General features: G+C 44.7%; 1 protein-coding gene across 1 annotated transcript in view; it reads right to left on the bottom strand.

The window, feature by feature from the left end:
* The window catches only part of LOC148481540 (alcohol dehydrogenase 1-like), a 118,907-nt gene extending 110,374 nt beyond the window's left edge, over window positions 1-8,533 (bottom strand). Inside the window, exons 1-2 of the mRNA XM_088453269.1 lie at window positions 8,405-8,533; window positions 3,752-3,883 (exon numbers count right to left, since the gene is read on the bottom strand). Coding sequence (XP_088309395.1) covers window positions 3,752-3,883; window positions 8,405-8,533 — 261 coding nt within the window. The remainder of the gene's footprint in view (window positions 1-3,751; window positions 3,884-8,404) is intronic.
* Between the last annotated feature and the right edge of the window lie 12,799 nt (window positions 8,534-21,332).

Below are 21,332 nucleotides of genomic sequence, written 5' to 3'. Positions count from 1 at the left end.
TTTTTTTAGGAAATAACTAGTCCCAGCAAATTTGGAGTACATGAAAATGGGTGAAAGCATGGTTAAAAATCGCAAAAGTAATGTTTTAAAAAACGCACCTTCAGCAAGCACCTGCAATCAAAAAAACACTTCCCTCATACTTGCAGACCCCCCAAAAGTTTATTGCACTAGTTTTTAAGTTTGTACCTCAACTTTGTACTTTATCGCCACCTTTTTCAGTCATTTTTTTGGAGTGTTCTTCAATTTTTTTTTTTATTTTGTTGACGCAGGTAACCTTTGGGGACCTGTCCCAAGGGTGCAGAGTGGTTTCCCCATGCATTGATTTTCTGCGTAGGCGAAAAGTCCTTGGAATTGAATACGGGGATGAGCAAAGAGGCTACAGGGTCCAGTTTAAAAAATTTAAGTACATTGTATGAAACAAAAGAGTGACTTTGATAGCTGCAGGTTCCGATGCCATACATGTTCTTGATATACAACACTGATATTCAATGGTGACAAATGACCTACAGTCTATGAATCCCTTTGGCAGAGAAGGTTAGGCACCTTGGATATGACAGTGCCCAGAATCAGAAACTCTTGGATGGGATGATTATAGTAATATCAGTGACTGATACAGAAAAGCCCATGTGTGAAAGCTGTATTACATGCAAGCAAAGCAAAATCTGTGAGCAGTGCTGAGGCACCCCGGGAACAGCTGCATGCTGATGTGTTTGGTCTGATAATTTTAAATAAATAAGTGGAAATATATACTTCATTACATTCATCAATGATTTAACAAGAATGACACACATCTACTTCATCAAAGAAGAAAGTGAAGTGATGAATAAGATTGCAAACTATAAGAAATTAGTAGAGAAACAAACTAGTCACAAGATAAGTCTCAAAAAAGAGGTGAAAATCTTCTTGAAGAAGCGTGGTATTGAATATGAATTGACCATTGAAAGGCAGAATGGTGTAAGTGAGCATGCAAATCATACTTTACTTGAGAGAGCACAATGTATGCTGAAAATGCAAGCCTAAGCAAGTGTTTTGGGGCAGAAGCAGTGTCCAATGTAGTTTATCTAAAAAAAATTGTGCTCCCACAGTTGCATTCAATGACAAGACACCAATAATGACATGTTCTGGAAGTAAACCAAGTATCTGACATCTAAGAGCTTTACTACCTACAGTATGTACACATACACAAAGAGAGGAGGCATAAGCTGGATAGAAAGTCTATGAATTCATCATGCTTGGATATTGCCAAAAGAGTAAACTTTACAGACTCTGGAATCCAAAGACCAAAAAGCTTGTCAAGTCAAATGATGTTATATTTAAAGAGACAGCACCACTTTAAGAAAAGTGGAATTGTATTTGCAGAACAAGTATGTGTTACTGGATATGCCAGCAGTTGAAAACATACCTGAACCAGAGGCTACCAGTGTGGGCAACCAACCACAGAAAAGAACCTCTGCAAGATCAAAAAGTGGAAAAGCACCAAAGAGATGATTTGTGGAGTTTGCAAATATTATATTCTGTGAGCTCTAAAATGACTGAAATGACTGTTGTAAGTCAAAATCCAAGAAAGCTGAGGAAGTTCCTAATTTCAATTAGACTTTGAGTGAACTGAGTCTCATAAGCAAGGAAGATGCCATCAACAGTGTAACAAAAGTGAAGAGCTTGTGGAAGAAGGATCTGTTGCTGTGGCTTTTGTACAGTAGTGAGAAGAGTCCTGCTGACGAACTAATCAAAGGGTATAAGTCACAGTCATTGGTAATTTTTTATAGAAATGTGGACTGAAATTGTTTGAAATATTGACATGTTTTTGCTTGTCTAACCGTCAAATGTTTTACAGGTTGTAGAACCACAAGTGCCAACATTCTCAGACGTTAAGGGCCTGCTGACACTTTTATAGTCCCACTGTTAAGAAAATATTATACACCAATAGTTGAATGTGTTTAATATAGGGCTAAAATAATCATTTTGTAATTTTTTCTTTACATGGAAGCTATATACTGAATGTGTCGTCAGCAGGCACTTAATGTCCAGACATGTTGGAACTTGTGGTTTTTCAAGTGCCAGCATGCTGTGGCAGACTCCTGGGACCTGTAGTTTCAAAGTAAAGAACAAATTAAATCTATCTTTTACACAATAATGCTGTCTCCGCCAATTCCATGGATAAGGGGAGGTCTATTGTTTGGTGATTTATCTGTCAGTTTTATGGTTGATTAATTTTTTAATATAAAACCGACCATTAGTAAATCTGGGGACTCTATAATCATCTACTGTATGTAAAATTATCCATGTTAGCCCAATGTTTGAATTTGATCTAAAGTCTGTCTTTTTTTTTGTAAATTTTACAGTCAGTTTTGGCTTTAGTAAATCTCTAAGTTTGCAAAAGAGATGTAAAATTTACCATAAACATAAAATCGACCTTTAGTAAATATACCCCCAAAAGCTCTATGCCAGTTTCAATGACTGCAACTTCTCATTACGTAACAGTGCTGTGTATCAAGGACAGACAACTGCTTACATATTGTGCCTGTAGCTGTAGCTAGCTACAGTATGACACCTTTTCTGTTTCTCACAATGCACTTTCCTTTGGCATAGTGAACTTATAGTGAACTCTGGGCCTGATTCAGCAAGGAATGCACCAATGCAGATGCACTCAGTCGGTCGATGGTTTTGCTCTGTGCATACTTATGCATTGCAGTGCACGTGCACGAACCAGCCAGTGTGATGGAGTATGCGTATGAAGTAAGTCCGCAGCCCCAGGGACAAGTGATTGACTGGATGTGCCATTTGTGGGTGGTGACGGGGGAGTGGTTGGGCAAACACAGGTGTGCCTGTGCATTTGGACGGCGTTTCAGGGGCGTGCATAATTAAACCTTTGCAGGCGGCGGACTCAGCCTGAGGTCTAGTTGCACACAGGAAGTCTCGCTATGTCTGAATGAGGGTCAGGTCAACCACTATTGTGTGTATGGGTCTGATGGTTCTCAATGATACTGATGTTTCTGCTGTCTTGCCAGGTATAGAGGACACAAGTAAAGGGAAGTGGGTGGTATTATGTAGTGCTGGGCGTCTGCTTATTCTGCTGCGATTGCTGTGCATATGCATTCATTAGCATATTCTCGCAGTGGCCGGGTGTGTGCGTCGGCATCCGTGCGTTCCATGCTGAATCAGGCCCTCTGTTCTAGGACACTGATGGCGATAAAAATTATTTCCAGTTCTGGTACTTAAAGCACATCTCTGATCTCTGTGACTTTTGTTTTTGCCCCAATTTTTGAGCTGGCTTTAATTGTCTCAACTTTAGTTTCTAAAAGGACTTTCTTCGATATTGATAGATTCACATTTGGTTAACTTACTTGAATCGATATACTAGTAATCAGTTCTCATTCTGTTGCATTTCTTGCTTTGTATAAGATTCACATTCTTTTGCTTGTACACTATTGCTCTGTAACTTATCTTGTGACAACTGTAACACTTGAATTTATGTTGTCTAAATATTTCACAATTTCTATAAAATGCAGTTATCTCAGCTCTTGAATCACAGGGCACATATTCTTGAAACTTTGTTCTGAATGAGTCTGTTGTTGGTGTAGTTGCTGATCAAATGATGCATATCCGGATGCAGCACTCGGATCTGCGATATCGGCATTAGGCGTCTATTTTTCTTCAGATGCCTCCTGCTGCATTAACATATTTTGGCATTGCAAATGCGCACCAGAGATGCTTATAGTGTAAAACCTTGAATTTGGCCCTTTGATCTCACTGTGTCTGTTGTTAACTTTGGTGTGTTTGTCTCCAACGGCACAACCTGGAAGTCAAAAGCTGGTGTCAAGTTCTGCAGCATTGCTGTAGTAATCTCTTCATCATTCACTTGCAATCCAACAGACAGTAGTTGCTGTATGACAGACAACATTTTGTTTATTTAATCACTCATACTGCGGCATTCATTCAGTTTTTGTGGTATACACTACATGTCTTAAATTTATCCTCCTCATAAGACCTCGATCTGCAGGTGTTGATATTGCAGAGTTATGTAGGCACACACCGGCGGATGACTCAAACTATAAACAGCCCAGTTACCTAACCAGCACTGTTACATGTATACTGGTAATGGAGTGGAGCTTGAGTGGAGTTCTATAAAGCTCACCAGCCGGTGAGTGTATATTACAAACAGGTAACTATGCAGGGATCTGGAACAGTGCTATATGCAGGTATTAAGCAGATCTCTGATAGGAGCTAAGTAGGAGACTTCTGTGTCCCACCATGTCACTCTACATACTAAAGACAAGATTCCTCCCGCACATGCTCAGTAGTGATCATGGTGGACATCTTGGAACAGGACATGAAGCCTCCCTGGAGGGACAGGAAGACTGCAGTCTGCTCAGTAGCACTCTCCTCTTTCAACAATGATGCTATTTCTCACTTTTTGTTGGTCAAAGATGGTGGAGGGGACTATAGAGAGTCATCTGGTTTATTTGATGGATGATGGCCTGTTTAAGTTTGTAGAGGAGTTGTTTAAGGGTGTTGCTGAGGTGGTTTTAGGTTAGTGTATGCTGGCTGCGCAATCAGAGCCTTAGTGGGATAGAAAGGCAGATCAGGAGTCTTTGGTGCAATTGATTTTTTTTGTATGCATTCTCCATCTTGGTTACGATTTTATAGGCTGATGCCACCATATCAGGGGTAGCAACACCACACCACCAGGTTGGTTTTTCATGATTGAAGGCGTGTTGGATACTGTATGTTGTTGATATTTGTATTTTGTTGCTGCATGTTGTTGATATGTGTATTTTATTGCTGCTGAACTTCGCATTGTTTGAGCTTGCACTGATAACTGTCCGTTTTTGTTTTGCTTCAGTATCATACATCAATTTAATTTTAAATAAATAAAAAGCTGAACTTTACTGACAATTGAAGTCTTTGTGTGTTTATTTCAGTTACTTTACTGTTAAGGTGACACACACATACATATATGGAACAATCACCAGCCATTAGGAGGATTAAGTAAAAAAAGAGCAAATGACCCATCACTCTATAATTGTGTTAATAAGATCCATGTTACACTGTCAATATCATGTTTCACAAGCCACCTATAACACTACAAATTATGCACTTGTCATCAATTTATTTGGAAAGTTAAATCAAGTATTTTATAGACTTTGAGCTACTTTAGTTAATCATTCAATAAATTTACAAATCTGTTTCAATCCTTTCCAGCTCCAAGTTAGATTACAGAGGTTAGACCAAATAAATAAGACCTATACTTTTTAACTTTTAGCAAACTCAAGTCATGCTCTGATTATTTGGCAGTCATAAATAACTTTCCAATTTAAAATATTACCTACAGTTTTATATTTAAGCCATGGTGGCAAGTTATAACTTATCAACAGTCTTTGGAGAATACTTTAAAAGGAGCTGCAATACATCAGCTACATACTGTGTATATACATAATGTATAATGAGCTGTTTACTACTCAGATACAGTGCAAATGTCTTGGATGCCCTTGGTTCCCTCCTTCCAGTTAAAGCCCCCTTCCTGGCCCTTCAATAACATGGAAGGACAGTAGCTGTGCACTTGCACATGTACAAAGCTCCTAGCTGTTTTCAGTTTATGTTAGCAGTGGCACAGTGTGGGGAGCACCAAGGTGACATTTGAAACACTGAATAAGTCACTCACTCCTTTAATTTTAAGCTCCCAGTGTGTTCTTGCATCCTAGACGACCGCCTAGGTTTTCATAGTGATTGCACCATCCAGATATCACAAGATCTGATCATGAAGTAAAATCATAATTTAATCTGATTTTTGTGGTATTACACCTTAATAAAACTCAATTTATGCAAAGTGTCGGTAAGCTTACACTCCTGAAAATGGCAAAAGGCATTCTAAGAACTACTGCACATATACAAGGTGTCCCTAATCTAATTGAATTAATGAAAAAATCCCTGACGTTCTGCCGGCTTGGTGGCCATTTTATGGTCAGTATTTTTGCAGTAACCAGCAGTAACCAGCCGTTGCTAGGGAACAGGACTGCACCATCTTGGAAAAGACTTTCATAGACTGACCTACTAAAAAGTTTCTCCAAAATGGTTTTGGATTTTAATGACTTCAGAGGGCACTGAGTTTCACAAAGCTTACAAAATTGAGGCAGTGGAATGCCGGAGACCATATCAGAGACAGGTACAGTAGCAAGTGAAGTCTACACTCCTTCATACAGGGGTCTATTTACTAACAGGAGAAAAGGGTAAAAAACGAAAAAGACAGTGAAAATCCCTGTACATATCACTTCTCAACATGTACTAAAAGATTTTCACTTATTTTTCTCTGCCTGTGCTAAGTTCTGACATGCATATCGCACTGCCATAGGCTGCTATGGAGGCGATATGTCCCTCAGCTGTTACTAAAGTGTGATATGAGTCACTGCTAGCACTTACTGGGGTAGATGTATTATAGCGGCACTTACCGTGCCGCTATAACGCTTCGCCTCTTTACCGAGGCGAAGCAGGAAGCACTAACGATGAGAAGCAGGAAGCATCTCATACCGGAGAGGGGCGTTAACTCCCCCCTCTGGCGCTACCCGTTAGAGACAGCAGCGCATCAGCCTAGTGCTGATGCGCTGTGTCTCTGTCCCGGCCGGCTCCACTGAGCATGAGCGGAATCTCGCAACTATCGCGAGATCCCCGCGTGCAGCCTGGAGCCGGCAGCGCTGTCCCTGCTGTGGGGATAGGCTAGTGCCAGGCTGTAGCTGTCAACAGCGACAGCTACAGCCGGCCGAACGGTCATGCGTTATGACCATTCATACATGGCCCTGCTATCTTGTAGATAGCAGCGCCGATAATGACAGGGGCGCATGGCGCCCCTGTTATTTACCGCCCAGACCCCTGATCATACATCGGGAAGAAGCGGTATCAGCGCACATAACGTGCGCTGATACCGCTTCTGGGCTTCATACATCTCCCCCACTGTACCTACGAGTCTGAGAGCTGCCATTATCTGCTCTCTCTGCAGTGCAGACTGCAGAGCCGAGGTCGGTTCTATGTTGTTAATTTTGTTCATTATAAATAAAGTTCTTCTGCTGTTTAAAAAAAACACCTCTGTTGAAGCTGATCAGGTGGTCAGTGTGTGACTTCTCCATGCAGTGGAGTTGGCTCCCAGTTGATCAGGGCATCTTATCTCTCTTCACACAAGACAAGTAACTGTTCAGGAATGTGCTGTGTGCTTTAGCTCTCACCTGAGAGAGGGTGACTTTACGATCACCCTCTTCGTTCGGCAGGGGCTGCAATAGTAACTATTGTGGTAGCCACCTCCTGCTTCGCAGCGGTAGCAGGCGAAGCAGGAAGGGCCATTTCTCAGTGAATAGTGGCATCTTAGAAAATAGACCTGTTAGTCTGAAAGAGTTGAGAATTGCCTATGTCTAAACATTTCCTTATCTCCTTTTGGTAACAGAGTTCAGAGGGAAAGCTGACACCACATCTTTGTGTACTGTAAACCAAGAGATCATTCCAGTAATTATTTTATATTGACAAGTCAGGAACACTAGCTTCATCAGATTGTGTTTTCATAGTGCCCTTATAGTTTTCTGATCTCATTGGTAGAACAATCTTAAATTGCAAGTGATTGAGAGCTGCAAAGATAACAAGTGAAGTTTATGAAAGAAGATAGTATATCACTCAAGTTACCGCCACTTTTTTGCAGTCTCAATAAACATATCCACTATATGCAGTAATCAAAGCATTGCCTTATTGACCTACAGTGGTATACAGTTATTTTTGGGTACAAACTGCTCTACATTAGTATAGAAAATCAGAGTCAGTGCGCTCTCTTATGGCATAAGTGTAGGGAAAATTGAGGGGCATATAATGGCTGATCTTGGTGAGTGATATGTGTGTAGGTGTAAAAATGGGTGATGTCTGATGGTGGGGTGGAGAGCAGCTGGGAGTGAACGGTGTTATGGGATCTATGTGTATAAGGTGATACAGCAAAGGGAGGTTATGTGCGTGATATATTTACCTCAAATGGTAGGTGGTTAAGTTGGATGGTGTGGGTGGCTATGGGGTATGTAGCACAAGTATTGTGTGGTTACTCATCTGAAATGGAATGAAGGCAGACTGCAATAGTGATGTGGCCAAAGATGTTTATTGAGAAGGCACAGTGAAGGTGCAAAGTCTTGTTTGGTCAGTGGCATATCATCACTGACTCCTGTAAGAATGCATGGTATGTGACCGGCTCAGGGGGAGTCTGTAAACCATTTCAGGGGGCCCTTTGAACGTGCGGTTCTTGAGCAGAATGTTACCGCTGCTGGACCTATGGTCTACAGTCTTATGAACAGAGCAGTCAGGGATAAGTCTCAATGTCCATGTCCTGAGGGAGTCTGGATGTTAATGGCATCTCACACTGTGTTGGATGGTAATGCTTACCTACCGGTAGGAGCGCTGGACACATTTCAAGGTCTGCCTGTGTAGTGATTGCCTTCTGTGATTGGTCTTTTCCTCGACCTGCCTTGGACGGGCTTTTGGGGGGTCTTTGAATGCTATGACCCCACAGGCCCATGGGGTCTCAACCAGTCTTGTGATGTAATCCCTCTCAGCTGCTGGTGGTAACAAGTGGGCATACATTAGGTAGATACCGTCCTCTGGTCCAGATGCCGGAGGACTGCAGTGCAGGTGGAGTTAATAATATTCAATTGTTGAGAACAAATGAGCAGCACTCATATGTTGGGACTGATGCCCGGAGGGTCCACGGTGAATGATGGTAAGCGGTGATGTGGATCAGGATATTGAAAAGTACTGTGAATACCTCTGGCGTGTTTCAGCTTGTCTCCATGAAAAAGGCTACAAAGCCGAAACATGTTGGAGATATTCACAGTACTTTTCAATATCCTGATCCACATCACTGCCTAACATCATACACCATAGATCCTCCGGGCACCAGTCCCGACATAACAGTACCACTTATTTGTGCTCACTAATTGAGAAGTGCCCGAAGCAACCCGGCATATGGACCAGCGGACAGTACCTACCTATCTACACAAGCATACCTTGACAACCATCCAGCGCTCCTATCGGTAGGTAAGTATTACCATCCAACACAGTACGGGACTCCAATAACATCCAGACCCCCTCAGGACATGGACATTGAGACTTATCCCCGACTGCTCGATTCATAAGACTAGACCATAGGTCCAGAAGGGGTAACATGCTGCTCAAGAAACGCACGTTCAAGGGGCCCCTGAAAGGGTTTTACCTACTTCCCCTTGAGCCAGTCACATACTATGCATTCTTATAGGAGTCAGTGAGTGATATGCCATGGACCAAACAAGACTTTGCACATTCACTGTGCCTTCTCAATAAACATCTTTGGCCACATCACAGTTGTAGTCTGTCATCATTCTATTTCAGTTGAGTAACCACACAATACTTGTGCTACATACCCCATAGCCACCCACCTCTTCCAACTTAACCACCTACCACTTGAGGTAAATACATCACACACATAACCTCCCTTTGCTGTATCACATTATACTTATAGATCCCATAACACCGTTCACTCTCAGCTCCCCTCCACCATCAGACATCACCCATTTTTACACCTACACGCATATCAGTCACCAAGATCGGCCATTATATGCCCTTCAATATCCCCTACACTTACGCCATAAGAGAGCGCACTGACTCTGATTTTCTATACAGCTCCCAGCAGGATTAGGTACTCATGTAGTACGGTGCTGCACTCTACCTTTCCTATATCCAAACCCATTTATCCTCTCCTTTGTCATATTTATGCAAGCCAATCATTTTAAACAGCTTCAACATAATTTACCAACTTGCCTCAGTGAGCATGCTTGTATTTCCCTAGTGATAACTGCTTATACGTTAATGTGTCTGATAGTCTTAGTGTAACCACAGGTACTAGTGCCACTGTACAAGTGCTGATAAAGTGTAGTGTCACCTGTACTGTAGGCCCACTAGGGATACAGGAAGGGGCTGCTGAGGACAAAAGGGGGTCTGAGGGGTCTGCTGGGGACAGACAGAAGGGGTGGCTGCTGGGGGCGGAAACACAGAAGGGGTGGCTGCTGGGGTGGAGACACAGAAGGGGGGCCTGCTGGGGGTGGAGACACAGAAGGGGGGGCTGCTGTTGATGGAGATTGAAAGGGGTGGCTGCTGGGGACGGAGACACAGAAGAGGGGTCTGCTGAGGATGGAGACACAGGAAGGGGCTGTTGAGGACACAAGGAGGGCTGCTGGGGTTGGAGCCACAGAACTGGTGGGCTGCTGGGGATGTAGATATAGAAGGGGGCTGTTGTGGATGGACACACACACAGGAGGGCTGCTGGGGACACAGGAGCTACTAAGGATGGGACACAGAAGGGGAGGCTGCTAGGGACAGAGGAGAGGGCCTGCTTGGGACAGAGAAGGGGGGGCTGATGAGGATGCAGAAAGGGCTGGCTGGAACTGGAGGGACTGCGCTGCAGAAACGGGGGTTGGCCTGCATTTACTGTATTACACTTGTAATATAATCTGAGCAGTCAAGCAGCTCTGCCTCCCATAGCTCCCCTCTTCCTCAGCAGTGTCACATCAGGGTGGAAAGCAGTTTGCTGGTGCTTCTGCCCTTGGGGAGGAACGCTGCAAGGTGTGTAATGGAGGATTACTATGAAGTGGTGAATATTGAAGGGGCGAAGCAATGTGAGGTGTATATTGAGAGAAGGTTTGGGTTGCTGTGATGTGGTGAATATTGAAGGAAGGTGGGGGATTGCTGTGATATGATGAAGGGGGAGAGTGCATTGGAGTGGAGGAGTGCTGTGGGAGGAGAACATTGAAGTGGGGAAAGGGTGCTTTACCCAGACCTGCCTACAGACCCTCTCACCCTGTCACCCACATCATCTGCCCCACAGACACTCACCCTATCACCTACCACACTAGTCTCTGCACACTCACCATCACCTACCATACCTGTCCCTGCATACTCACTCTGTCATTCTCCAGACCTGTACCCAAAGACTCTCACCCTGCCAAACACCAGACTTGTGCTGCCCACGGCATCTGTTACTTGCAGGTCAGTCGTCTGTGAGGGGGATGGGGAGTATTCTTTTTTTTTTCCTTTGGGGGCAGTGTGTGTGTTTATGTTTGTAGGGCCAATTTTTTTTTCCTATGGAGACAAATGTGTTTTATTTTGCTCTTGTGACGGGCAATGTGTTTGTTTGTTTTTTTATTTGTAGGAGCCAAGGTGTGTGTTTTTCAATATTAAATATAGTCAAAGTATTAATTATGGATATAGTTGGAAGGGTGGCACATGAGTTGGGAGTGATGTGAATATTGGATTCGCCAAGGGGATACTGTGAGGTAGTTGTTAAAGGGGCTAGAGGGTGCTGTGTGGTGGAGGGGGGGGGTGCTGTAAGGTGGCAGTGAAGTGGGGAGTGCTGTGGGGTGGACAATGAAAGGGACAGTGAGTGCTGTGAGGGAGTTAATGAGTGCTCTGAGGTGGGCAGTGGGTGCTGTTAGGTGGGCAGTGAGGGAGTCAATGAGTGAGCTGTGAGGGGGTCAGTGTGTGCTGTGAGGGGTTTATTGTTATATGTGTGGTACCCCCATAGTTATGGGGTTACCCCTTTAACTAGTTAGGGGATATAGTTACCCTGCAAGCCCCTGTCAGTTTTTTTTTTATAAGTTTATACAGCACCATTGGCCCCATAGGCATTTATAGTGAACTTTGACTGACCCTGCTCTCCCTGAACCCCACTGAGCATGTGCAAACAGGGTGGTAGAAAGTGCCCCTTGGTCAGCGACCCATTTATGGAGGGAAAATCCTGCCACATTGATTGGTAGCCTGGGTGTCCAGGCAGAGATCCCTGTAGGCGGCCTGTTGCTGGCTCCCCCCTGTCCACTCATAGATGCCGTACTGACAGGGAGGAGAGTATGGAAGAGTTTCTAAAATACCCTCCCCAGGGCTGTCAGTGAGAAAAGTCAGGGAGGATTTGTCTGTGGAGTGCCCAGAGTCTGGTCATATAATAGGGGAGAGTATTCCCCTATGTTACCCTGGATTACAAATATTGTACCTGGTGTGCTGTCTGTAAGGAGTTGCTGTGGAGTGCCCTTGGATCTGTAAAAATAGGGGTGCAGTATCCCCTATGTTTGCCCTGGATTACAATTACCAGACTTCACATTAACCCAGAAGGCTACCTATCCAACCTGCCAGGAGAGGTGCTCTGATGCTGAATGTGAGTCCCTGGAGGAAGCTTGCCACGGGACTTGCATAGAGGACCCTGCTTTGGAAGAAGCCCCCTGAATACGGGATTGCCTTCCTAAATGCCTGTTACCGGAGGCGCCGCACGGGGAAGTCTGTGCATGCTGGGAGAGAAGAGCTGCCTGGGAAGGAGGTCTCATTGCTCCATCGTCGCGGATGAAGCCCCAGCTGAGGAAAAGGTCCCGCCAGTGACGAAAACCCTGCTGGCACCCGCAAGGGCAGAAGAAAAGACAGGTCATATGAGAGGTTCCAGTTTTTAAGTGAAACAAATATGACATTTATTCATCATAGTAGAAAACATGTGATAATAAAAAACATGTGAAGACGTATGAAAACTTGAAACATTTAACATACAAAATCGTGAATTGGGGTGAACCCAGTTTAACAAGGGTTATGGGTTAGGTCCAAGAATTCTAGGGGTTGGGAATGATGAGCAAACGCCCCGACAGAGCGAGTAGATCTAGTCAGGTTTACCAGCATGTGGATTGAAGCTGGATGGGTGAGTGGGATGGACAAGGGGAATGTCCAGAGTAATTCTTGGGATTGGTGAAGGTATAAAAATGACCCACAAGATGGGTTTGTATATATTCAAAATTTCAGTAAAGGATGAAACTTGATACATGTAGTACTTAAGTAAAGTCGTACCGGAGGAGGGGTGGGGAGCCAGCGGGTATTGGTTTGCAGGGATTCTGGGTGGCCCTGCAATGGCTCCACTAGTTTGTACCCAAATCATCCGGGGATCTTTGTTTGTTGTCCTTCTGTAAATCTGACTGGATCTACTTGCTCTGTCGGGGTGTTTGTCCATCATTCCCAACCCCTAGAATTCTTGGACCTAACCCATATTCTTTGGGTACCCCCCCATTCATGATTTTGTATGTTAAATGTTTCATGTTTTCATATGTCTTCACATGTTTTTTATTATCACATGTTTTCTACTATGATGAATAAATGTCATATTTGTTTCACTTAAAAACTGGAACCTCTCATATGTTCTCATATGGTTTAGAACTGAATAGCGCCTACAGTAGGTAAGACCCATTTTATTGCCATTTACTTCAGTTTTCCTACTAGAAAAACTCATTACCCACCAGGCCTGCTTACATTCAGGGAGCGCCCAGGGTCACATATACCCATACCACTACAGAACAAAAGACAGCCCCAGAGGAAGAGTGCTTCAGGACCCCTCCTGCTGCTGTGTTTGTTTGTCTGTTGGACAGAGCCCCTGTGGAAATGGATTTTGCACCTGTTGCTCCTTGTAAAATACCCGCCGCAGGTCTGCAACTAGGAGCTCCGATGCGGTGCCTAGCATCCCAGAGTTTCCCTGGACATCGTGGGGGGCTGAACACCCACAGCCAGGGGTAAGAACACCAGAACTCCCTCTGCTAAGCTATTGCCTCCTTTCTTCCCCTGAGTGCAGCTCTTGTCTTTAGATAGTATCACCCAGCTGGGACACCCCCACACCCTCTTCCCTTAGTGCCATCTAGTGGTTTCCTTAAATCTTTCCATGAGCACAGGTTATCTAATAGGGTTTTCCCCTTTGTAGTTGTGAGCTGCCTCTCAGCAGCAGTAGGAAGGGGCTCCCAGTTAGTTAGGGGTTCTGTCACTTTAATAGGAGAGGGTTGAGATAACTCAGTAGCTTATTTGTGAACATAAGGGGGAAGTAAGAGATAGGTTGCCCCCTCTCTCTGTACAAATCTGTGGCTGATTTGGGGTGCTGTTATTCTTCCTGTGAACCTCCAGTTCATACTAGGAGGGGACCTGACTTGTTTTACTGCGTCCGCTCATGTCTGATGCAGTTCTGGGTGATGAACAATATGTCCTATGTTTATCTTTAAACTAAATGTAATGCCATTGATATGTATTTTCCTCTGTTTACTGTTGGCCATTGGTGTTAAATAAATGATTAATAGTGGCCCGCCGAGGCACTTTGTCTGTCATATTGTTCTGTAATGCAATGCATAGGGATGTAATGTATTTTTCATCTATGCAGTATTCTGTGAAAATTTTGTATCCATGCGCTTAAATTATGTTTTCTCCCTAATGTAGTATTGATATGTAATTTGCTGGTTTAGTTCTACTACTGCACCTGTTTAATTACTGCATCACCGGATTAGTATTGTTTGCTGGTAAACTCTTACCCCTGTGTGACCTCAGTTGGCAAAAACTTCCTTGATAAGTGAATTGTGTATGTTTGTGCATAACCCTGCTTGGAGCTAATTATTCTGCATAGGCTGTTAGCCGTTACAGCTGGAGAACTACAAGTACCAGCCTAACCTGCATGTGCAATGTTGGGCTTGGGCCATTTACTCTGCATAGATTATTAGCCGTTACAGCTGGAGAACTACAAGTACCAGCCTAACCTGCCAGTGCAATATTGTGCTTGGGCCATTTACTCTGCGTATGGGTAGGTTTTGGCAAGCGAGCAAAACAAAAAAGAAAAAAACTCTTTTTGGGGGCACTCTTATTCAGTTTAAATTTAAAATAGTTATATTTAATAGCTATGCATTAAAAATTGTACTTATCTATTAAATATAACTATTTTAAATTTAAACTGAATAAGAGTGCCCCCAAAAAGAGGTTTTTTTTCATTTATGTTTTGCTCGCTTGCTAAAACCTACCCATACACTCTATAAACATAAGCCCTGGGGAGCACCACCAACAATTAAGATTTATACAACCTAGTATCGCTCTACTTTAATTTCAGTTATGTTGGTATACTATATCAAAAATAATAAATATTGATCATATTACTAAGTTTGGTGCAGGTATTCTTTTTTGCTTTGGCCATTTACTCTGCATAGACTGTTAGCCGTTACAGCTGGAGAACTACAAGTACCAGCCTAACCTGTATGTGCAATATTGTGCTTGGGCCATTTACTCTGCATAAACTGTTAGCCGTTACAGCTGGAGAACTACAAGTACCAGCCTAACCTGCATGTGCATTGTTGTGCTTGGGCCATTTACTCTGCATAGACTGTTAGCCGTTACAGCTGGAGAACTACAAGTACCAGCCTAACTTGCATGTGCATTATTACGCCTGGGCCATTTACTCTGCATGAACTGTTAGCCATTACAGCTGGAGAACTACAAGTACCAGCCTAACCTGCATGTGCATTAGTGATAAGTACAGGTGTTCCAAAATAGCCTTAGGTATATCCTTCTCTCTGGCTTGTGGTTATAACTATTGTTTTGCCAACTGAGGTCACCGGTACAGGACAGGGAGGTATTGAGTAATAAGCTTGGTATTGAATTCTGCAAGATTTCATTCTGTCTATTGTATACATTTCCTATTAATTGTAAGGGTGTGCACCGGCCACTTTTCGTGTTTTGTGTTTTGGTTTTGGATCTGGATCTTTCTTCGTGTTTTGGATCTGGATTGGTTTTGCCAAAACCACCCTTCCGTGTTTTGGGTTCTGGGTTTTGTGTTTTGGATCTGTATTTTTTTGAAAAAAAGCATAAAAACAGCTAAAATCACAGAATTTGTAGGTTTTTCTACTCCTATGCTATTATTAACCTCAATAACCTTAATTTCCACTCATTTCCAGTCTATTCTGAACACCTCACACCTCACAATAGTGTTTTTATGTCCAAAAGGTTGCACCGAGGTAGCTGGATGACTATGCTAAGCGACACGAGTGGGCGGCACAAACACGTGATCCATCTAGGAGTGACACTGCAGTGGCAGACAGGATGGCAGTTAGAAAAACTAGGCCCCAAACTGTACATAATGCAAAGAAAAAAAAGAGGTGCAAGATGGAATTGTCCTTGGGCCCTCCCACCCACCCTTATGTTGTATAAACAGGACATGCACACTTTAACAAATCAATCATTTCAGCGCCAGGGTCTGCCACACAACTGTGGCTGAAATGATTGGTTCGTTTGGGCCCCCACAAAACAAGCTGGCAATTAATGTGTCCCTGCACAAACTGGCTCTACGGAGGCAAGATGTCATCCTCATCCTCCTCATCCACCGATTCCTCACCCTCTTCAGTGTGTACATCCTCATCCTCACAAAGTATTAACTCGTCCCCACTTGAATCCACCACCACAGGTCCCTCTGTACCTTCTGGAGGCTGGTCTCCCTGGAAGAGCTGATAATTCATTTTGATGAACATCATCTTCTCCACATTCTGTGGAAGCAACCTCCTACGCCTTTCGCTGACAAGGTTCCCGGCTGCACTAAACACTCTTTCGGAGTACACACTGGAGGGGGGGGCAACTCAGGTAAAATAGAGCCAGTTTGTACAGGGGCCTCCAAATTGCCTCTTTTTCCTGCCAGTACAGGTATGGACTGTCTGACATGCCTACTTGGATGCTGTCACCGATGTAATCCTCCACCATTCTGTCAATGGTGACAGTATCATATGCAGTGACAGTAGACATGTCAGAAATTGTTGCCAGGTCCTTCAGTCCGGACCAGATGTCCAAACTTGGTCCTGCCTGCCCTGCATCACCGCCAGCGGGTTGCTTAGGATACCTAAGTTTTTTCCTGGCAGCCCCAGTTGCGGGAGAAAATGAAGAAGGAGCCGTTGACGTGTCACGTTCCGCTTCAGCTGACAGTGTGTTCACCAGCAGGTCTTTGCACCTCTGCAGGCTTGTGTCGGCCGGAAAGAGAGACACCACATAGGCTTTAAACCTAGGATCGAGCACAGTGGCCAAAATGTAGTGGTCTGATTTCAACAGATTGACCACCCTGGAATCCTGGCAAAGCGAATGAAGGGCTTCATCCACAAGTCCCACATGCCGAGCGGAATCGCTCCGTCTTAGCTCCTCCTTCACTTTCTCCAGCTGCTTCTGCAAAAGCCTGATGAGGGGAATGACCTGACTCAAGCTGGCAGTGTCTGAACTGACTTCACGTGTGGCAAGTTTGAAGGGCTGGAGAACCTTGCACAACACGGAAATCATTCTCCACTGCGCTTGAGTCAGGTGCATACCCCCTCCTTTGCCTATGTCATAGGTGGATGTATAGGCTTGTATGGCCTTTTGTTGCTCCTCCATCCTCTGAAGCATATAGAGGGTTGAGTTCCACCGCATCACAACCTCTTGCTTCAGGTGATGGCGGGGCAGGTTCAAGAGTGTTTGCTGGCGCTCCAGTCTTCGGCACGCAGTCGCTGAATGGCGAAAGTGGCCAGAAATTTTTCGGGCCACCCAAAGCGTCTCCTGCATGCCCCTGTCGCTTTTCAGAAAATTCTGCACCACCAAGTTTATTGTGTGAGCAAAACATGGGACGTGCTGGAATTTGCCCAGATGTAATGCCCGCACAATATTGGTGGCGTTGTCAGATATCACAAATCCCCAGGAGAGTCTAAGTGGGGTAAGCCACTGGGCGATGATTTCCCTCAGTTTCTCTAAGAGGTTGTCGGCGGTGTGCCTCTTACTGAAACCGGTGATACACAGCGTAGCCTGCCTTGTAACGAGCTGGCGTTTCTGAGATGCTGCTACTGGTGACGCTGCTGCTGTTGCTGCGTAAGGTGATACATCTACCCAGTGGGCTGTCACAGTCATATAGTCCTTAGTCTGCCCTGTTCCACTTGTCCACATGTCCGTGGTTAAGTGGACATTGTGTACAATGGCATTTTTCAGGACACTGAGGACACTTTTTCTGACATTTCTGTACAGTCTCGGTATCGCCTGCCTAGTGAAGTGGAATCTAGACGGGATTTGGAACCGGGGACACACTACCTCCATCAATTGTCTAAATCCCACTGCACTAATGGCGGATACCGGATGCACGTCTAACACCAACATAGCAGTCAAGGCCTCAGTTATACGTTTTGCTTCAGGATGACTGCTGTCGTACTTCATCCTCCTCGCTAAGGACTGTTGGAGGGTCAATTGTATAGTAAAAGTAGTGGTGTTCCTACTTCCTCTCTGGGATGATGAACGACTCCCAGCAGCAGCAACAGCAGCAGCGGCAGCAGTAGGCGTAGCAATGCAGGATCCTCCGGAGGAATCCCGGATAGGAGAGTCAGTCATGCCAGTGACATGGCCTGCAGGACTACTTCCGATCCTGACTAAGGAGGAAATTGACGAGGAGGGAGTTGACGGTGTGGTTTGCAGGCGCTTGGATACAACAGGACAACGGGATTTAGGTGTCCCTGGACTGCTTACGGTCTTAGGCAAAGTTTCTGAACTTGACAGTAACTTTTTATGAACGCGCTGCAGGTGCCGTATAAGGGAGGATGTTCCTAGGTGGTTGACGTCCCTACCCCTACTTATTTCACCTTTACATATGGTACATATGGCAAGACAGTTGTTGTCCGGATTTGGATAGAAATATTGCCAGACCAAAGAGGTGGAATGTTTGGTCTTCTGCCCAGGCATGACCGTGATGGGCTTTTTCATCCCACGGACAACAACTGTCTCCCCCGGAGCCTGATTTAAACAAACCACATCACCATCAGAATCCTCCTCGCCAACTTCCTCCTCAGCGCCAGCTACACTAGTATCCTCATCCTGTTGTACTTCAACAGTGACATCTTCAATTTGCATATCAGCAAGTGGACTGTGGGTGCTCCTTTCAGCACTTGCAGGGGGCGTGCAAATGGTGGAAAGAGCCATCTCTTCCCGTCCAGTGCTGGGAAGGTCAGGCATCGCAACCACCACCACACTTGGACTCTTCTTGGGGATTTGTGATATCTTCTTAGAAAGCACAGTTCTTCGCTGTGCTTTTGCCAGCTTAACTCTTTTGATTTTTTTAGTGGGAGGAGGGCTTCCATCGTCATGTGAAGCTGAACCACTAGTCATGAACATACTAGGGATCGACCTTAGCCGTTCCTTGCCACTCCGTGTCGTAAATGGCATATTGGCAAGTTTACGTTTCTCTTCAGCTGATTTAAATGTCTTTTTCAAGGTCATTTTCCTGAACTTTGCCATTTGGGATTGTATGTGCCCTCTACTATGACATTGGGCATCGGCCTTGGCAGCCGACGTTGATGGCATGTTATCGTCTATGTCATGACTAGTGGCAGCAGCTTCAGCACTAGGAGGAAGTGGTTCTTGATCTTTCTCTATTTTATTTTTATCGGAGAAAGTTTGGTCCTCCATTTATGTTATATCAATTTGATATATACGTGCGGCTAAACACAGAAAATAATTTTTTTTTTTGTTTGGACTGGAGTGTACTTTCGGGGGTTACAGCACCCTTAATGGTCAAGCCAGCCGGCCCTTTACTTATGACACAGGCGCACGCTTGGCACTACTTTATTGATGCACGTGCGGCTACTGCGCACACAATTCACAAACACAGAAAATAATTTTTTTTTTGGTTTGGACTGGAGTGTACTTTCGGGGGTTACAGCACCCTTAACGGTCAAGCCAGCCGGCCCTTTACTTATGACACAGGCGCACGCTTGGCACTACTTTGTTGATGTACGTGCGGCTACTGCGCACACAATTCACAAACACAGAAAATAATTTTTTTTTTGGTTTGGACTGGAGTGTACTTTCGGGGGTTACAGCACCCTTAACGGTCAAGCCAGCCGGCCCTTTACTTATGACACAGGCGCAAGCTTGGCACTACTTTGTTGATGCACGTGCGGCTACTGCGCACACAATTCACAAACACAGAAAATAATTTTTTTTTTGGTTTGGACTGGAGTGTACTTTCGGGGGTTACAGCACCCTTAACGGTCAAGCCAGCTGGCCCTTTACTTATGACACAGGCGCATGCTTGTCACTACTTTGTTGATGCACGTGCGGCTACTGCGCACACAATTCACAAACACAGAAAATAATTTTTTTTTTGGTTTGGACTGGAGTGTACTTTCGGGGGTTACAGCACCCTTTAACGGTCAAGCCAGCCGGCCCTTTACTTATGACACAGGCGCACGCTTGGCACTACTTTGTTGATGCACGTGCGGCTACTGCGCACACAATTCACAAACACAGAAAATAATTTTTTTTTTGGTTTGGACTGGAGTGTACTTTCGGGGGTTACAGCACACTTAACGGTCAAGCCAGCTGGCCCTTTACTTATGACACAGGCGCACGCTTGGCACTACTTTGTTGATGCACGTGCGGCTACTGTGCACACAATTCACAAACACAGAAAATATTTTTTTTTTGGTTTGGACTGGAGTGTACTTTCGGGGGTTACAGCACCCTTAACGGTCAAGCCAGCCGGCCCTTTACTTATGACACAGGCGCACGCTTGGCACTACTTTGTTGATGCACGTGCGGCTACTGCGCACACAATTCACAAACACAGAAAATAATTTTTTTTTTGGTTTGGACTGGAGTGTACTTTCGGGGGTTACAGCACCCTTAACGGTCAAGCCAGCCGGCCCTTTACTTATGACACAGGCGCACGCTTGGCACTACTTTGTTGATGCACGTGCGGCTACTGCGCACACAATTCACAAACACAGAAAATAATTTTTTTTTTGGTTTGGACTGGAGTGTACTTTGGGGGTTACAGCACCCTTTAACGGTCAAGCCAGCCGGCCCTTTACTTATGACACAGGCGCATGCTTGGCACTACTTTGTTGATGCACGTGCGGCTACTGCGCACACAATTCACAAACACAAAAAATAATTTTTTTTTTTGGTTTGGACTGAAGTGTACTTTGGGGGTTACAGCACCCTTTAACGGTCAAGCCAGCCGGCCATTTACTTATGACACAGGCGCACGCTTGGCACTACTTTGTTGATGCACGTGCGGCTACTGCGCACACAATTCACAAACACAGAAAATCATTTTTTTTTTGGTTTGGACTGGAGTGTACTTTCGGGGGTTACAGCACCTTTAACGGTCAAGCCAGCCGGCCCTTTACTTATGACACAGGCGCATGCTTGGCACTACTTTGTTGATGCACGTGCGGCTACTGCGCACACAATTCACAAACATAGAAAATAATTTTTTTTTTGGTTTGGACTGGAGTGTACTTTCGGGGGTTACAGCACCCTTAACGGTCAAGCCAGCCGGCCCTTTACTTATGACACAGGCGCACGCTTGGCACTACTTTGTTGATGCACGTGCGGCTACTGCGCACACAATTCAGAAACACAGAGAATACATTTTTTTTTGGTTTGGACTGGAGTGTACTTTCGGGGGTTACAGCACCCTTTAACGGTCAAGCCAGCCGGCCCTTTACTTATGACACAGGCGCACG

Source organism: Taudactylus pleione, unplaced genomic scaffold, assembly GCF_031769625.1.
Source record: "Taudactylus pleione unplaced genomic scaffold, aTauple2 ptg000574l, whole genome shotgun sequence".
In the NCBI taxonomy this organism is placed as follows: domain Eukaryota; kingdom Metazoa; phylum Chordata; class Amphibia; order Anura; family Myobatrachidae; genus Taudactylus; species Taudactylus pleione.
This window is presented reverse-complemented; position numbering and strand designations above follow the sequence as displayed.